General features: G+C 39.3%; 1 protein-coding gene across 1 annotated transcript; it reads right to left on the reverse strand.

The window, feature by feature from the left end:
* Positions 1-1,422: 1,422 nt before the first annotated feature.
* On the reverse strand, positions 1,423-4,054 carry hoxa13a (homeobox A13a). The gene is made up of 2 exons (XM_039678526.2): positions 3,121-4,054; positions 1,423-2,947 (listed from the first exon to the last, which is right to left on the reverse strand). The coding sequence occupies exons 1-2, from the start codon at positions 3,803-3,805 to the stop codon at positions 2,700-2,702; spliced, it is 933 nt and encodes a 310-aa protein (XP_039534460.1). The 5' UTR covers positions 3,806-4,054; the 3' UTR covers positions 1,423-2,699.
* Positions 4,055-4,257: the final 203 nt, after the last annotated feature.

Here is a 4,257-nt window from a genome sequence, read left to right on the forward strand (position 1 = left end):
CATTTTTGTTCTTTAGATGGCGCCAGAAACCAGGTTTACTAGTGAGCAAAGGACTCGCGAATGGTTCAAATGCATTCACCCTTTCAAGACTATGTGCGCGCACTTGAGACATTACGTCAACAAAACAGACCAACACACAGACAGGCTGACGCACACAACTGAAACGTGACTTTGGAAGGCATGCATCTTTTTTGATCATCAGCAGTGTCAAGTCAGATTGTGTGTGTAGGCCTGCAGCCTACAATAATCAGAAACTCGGAACCCATTTATTTGTTTACATGGAATAATAATAATAATAATAATAATAATTAACTATTTTGGAAATTCATATGAGGGCCGTCGATAGGCTACCAGGAGATTGTCATATAGGACAACATAATGCACATTGAAACTTCAGTTGCAGATTAAGCTGCAAAATAGCAAAATTCTGGTTGTCTAAAGTCAGGCTATACACTAGGGTGTTATCGTTTCTTTTTTTTTTCTTTGAAATTTTATTGTGTAAATGTGCCAATCGCGTATTAAATTAAGGTTTAAATATTTTTATATTTAGTCAATATTTTGAACTATAGTCTGTTTAGACTAACCGTGTCTGTGATAACGATTCAGCAGTCAGCCGAATTCAAAGTTTTCTTAATAAAATCTTGATAAATCTTGACCAACTTAAAATGCCTTTCTGTTAAATTTAGTTGATCATATGACTTTATTTTTAAACGTAAAAATACTACAAAGAATGACTAAAATAAATAAAATTTAAAAAGCATTTACATGCATGTCTGTTTGTGTGCGTCCTATTTGCCAAACTAAAAAAAAGAATTAAACACCCATTGAAACCTGATCTAAAAATTGCTCATGACATGATTCAAAAACTATATATAGCCTACTCCAAAACTAAAATGAAAAGCCAGAGCATAACAACAGAATTCGAGAGGATTCAGCTGCAGTCGTTCTATTATAAAACAAAATGTATTCCAAATTCTAAGCTTTCTAAAATAAATCTATTTTTGAAAATTCTTTTAAGATGTTGCTATAATTAAAGACATTTAATCTTAACATCACGTTAAATTAAATTACACGTTTTGCCTTTGAGTTATGTTATTAGAAATTAAGCCTGAGCAAATTTAGAGTTGTATCTTCATATTGTCCTACATTATACGTTCGATGCACATTAAAGGGCTTGATAAACACACGGAATTCTTAGAATTTGTCCTCTTTGTCTGGCATGTTTGCACAAATTGACATTTATTACATTTCATTTAAATATACATTTATACATTACATTAAGTCTTATTTTTCTCAATTAATCAAATAGTCTGCAACTTAAATGCTTCATATATATATATATATATATATATAATATGTGTACCCGTACATTAAATTTTCTTGACCGAGAAGTAACGTGAACAGATTCAAGCGATATCCAAATAACATGGTAATCCTTTATTATAATTTTATAATACATTTCGTTAAAAACAATATTGTTCCGAGATCGCTCTTTTGTATAGGCTTCTATTTTAAGCATATAGGCCTATTTTTTACAGGCCTATTATTAACCAATTTGCATAGCCCTACGCTCTGTGGAAATTAATCTCCAACACAGGCAAAAGTAAACTGAATGAGTAATACATTAATACATATATCATTATGTGGATTAAAAATGTACAAATGTTTCCTTTTATAGGCTTTATTAATTTTAATAATTATAATGACTAAGGCCGGCTACTTCACTTACAAATGTATGTCAGAAGATGGCGCAATTGCTCTATCGTACGGCTGCGGTACGCACCCACCTTTTACAAAGGCCTAACTCAAGAGCAAATTCGGGGGGGATCAAGTATGTTCACGCTGAAGATGTAGGCCTACGTCTTTTACAGTCCATAAAGTTTTGGATACCATCCAACAGGTCAATTACTTGCTAGCATCAATTGCCCCATTTGCATATATTCTTAGCGTGTTAAATGCAATTCAAGTTCAAGTTTTGTATTTTTGCCATTTTAATGGTTCATTTTTAGTCATGTGATTGGATGTTGCAATACAAGGGTATAAATTAATACGTCGCCATACATTTTCTTAAGAATGGTTTATTAGGACGGATTTTGCGCAACACAACGACAAAACACACAAGCTACTCTTTAACACACACACACACACACACACACACAGTAAGTTTATATTGTATGTTATTTTGGCACAAATATGACCACAGATTGTTCATGGACCTGATAAACCACAGGCTACATGCCATTTTCATGCTATATTCTCCAGCATGATACGAAATTTCAAGAATTTGAGATTTCAAGCAACGTAGCCTATAATACCAATGCGTTGATATGAATTATAATCAACAATGGGGGAGGTGAAAAAAAGTCGTACCACACTGTAAAAAGTTACAGCATCACAATTTAAATATCCAATGTATTTCTCTGCATTAGATATTTTAGTGAGCAGTAAATAATCTCAACAAACAGACTTATCTTTTGGCCCTCTTTGTACTGAGTGGGGAATATGGCCATACACCGTTGGCAGCGCAGAAATGACGCACCGCGTCACTTTCATCTCTGTCGGATCCAAAGTGATCACTTCAAAGCAGTAGTCCAAGGAAAACATGTATTCGTTAAAACGTCTATAATTTCATAGCTTTGAGAGTGTATGGGCCATCACTGTTTACGATTGTTCGCTTATAAATTGACACCGAGCAAAAGCTAACTGCTGCTTTTTAATTTGTTGACGACTTTTTTCTCCTTTACCCTTCGGTTCTGGAACCAGATAGTGACCTGCCGTTCAGACAGGTTGGTCTGAGCGGATATCCGCCTGCGTTTGTCCTTGGTGATAAACTTGTTGGCGGCATACTCCCGTTCCAGCTCCTTAAGCTGCAGCTTGGTGTATGGAACACGTTTTTTCCTCCCGCGGCGGAAGGAGCTGACGTCTGCCCCTCCATGAGACACTGGCTCTGAAAATAAAATTGCAATAAGAGTATTGAAATGTGTTTAAGGATAAATGCACAGTACTGTACGCGGCGGTGTAATAGGCGCCGTTTTGATAGGCTAGGTGGGAAAAAGTAATACTAGTAGGCTATGAGACTTTTTTTTCTTTTTTTTTTCGCTATTCTGACAATAGCCTTACCTGGTATAGAAGACTTCCACACGTTTCCCGTCTGTGGCTGCTCTTTGGTGCAGTAGACCTGCCCGTTCCAGCTACTGGCTGTGATAGCCCACGGTTGGTAACTCTCCATTGGTAATAAGGACTCATGCCGGGGCTCTGCAGGCCCGCTCACTGCCTGGACTACAGGCACATCCAGGTAGCTCGGAACCGGCTGATACGGGCTCGAGGCGTAGCTCGAGTAGAAGGCAAACTCCTTGGCACGCGAAGTGGTATAATCTTCGCCTGAAGAAGCGGATGTGTCCATGTATTTTTCCCCGTAAGGTGAGGAAGAGACGGGGGATTGGGTGCATGGCTTCACACCTCCACCGCCCCCGTGGTGGTGGGACATTCGGCAAGGATAGTATCCACCGCCACCGAAATATCCGTATGTAATTGAAGCGCTGGCTGAACCCTGGACAGCTGAACATGGGCTGCATTGCTTACCAGGCTCACCCGCTCCAGCGGCAGCCACTTCGCTTGAGGGATAGGCAGCGCTGGGCGCAAGAGGGGCAGGGTGAGCCATTAAATTCCTGCACGGGCTCGGCGAGAAGTTACCTCCCGTGAACCCTTCCATATTCTTGCCGGTGTCGTCCAAGCAGCCACCGTTATCATAAAGAAACATGACCGGGTCAATCCAGCGCGTGCGGAGAAGCAGTGACGTTGTCATAGCCCGTCGGACATTGAGACGTGTGGCTCTTTATTGAGAAGCCCCGAGACTGAAAAAGAGGAGACAGTCGATTCCGCGAGAGTCAAGCGGCTCTGACGCACCCCTGCGCACGTTCAGGATCACGACTAGATTGGCTCAAAACTGGTCATGTGATATGTAAACAAGGACGACAATCACCTCAAGTGCTAACAATTAAACCGATGAAAAATGCCGTGATGTGAGAAGACTAGCCTATCTGTCAAAAGATTTAGACCCGTTTAAAGATTATAAAGAAGTTGAATGGATAGATAAACGGTAAATGGTGAATCCAGATGTGGTCTTACATGCGATTTCATATCTGTATCAACTTCCATGGAACTAACAGAAGGGTTTATTAGGTAGCCAACTGTTTTGTTATTTAAAATAGTCACGAGGAGTAAACATTGAACGAATATTGTGTAATTGTATAAGAA

This window comes from Pimephales promelas, chromosome 18, assembly GCF_988280905.1.
Source record: "Pimephales promelas chromosome 18, fPimPro1.hap1.1, whole genome shotgun sequence".
In the NCBI taxonomy this organism is placed as follows: Eukaryota; Metazoa; Chordata; class Actinopteri; order Cypriniformes; family Leuciscidae; genus Pimephales; species Pimephales promelas.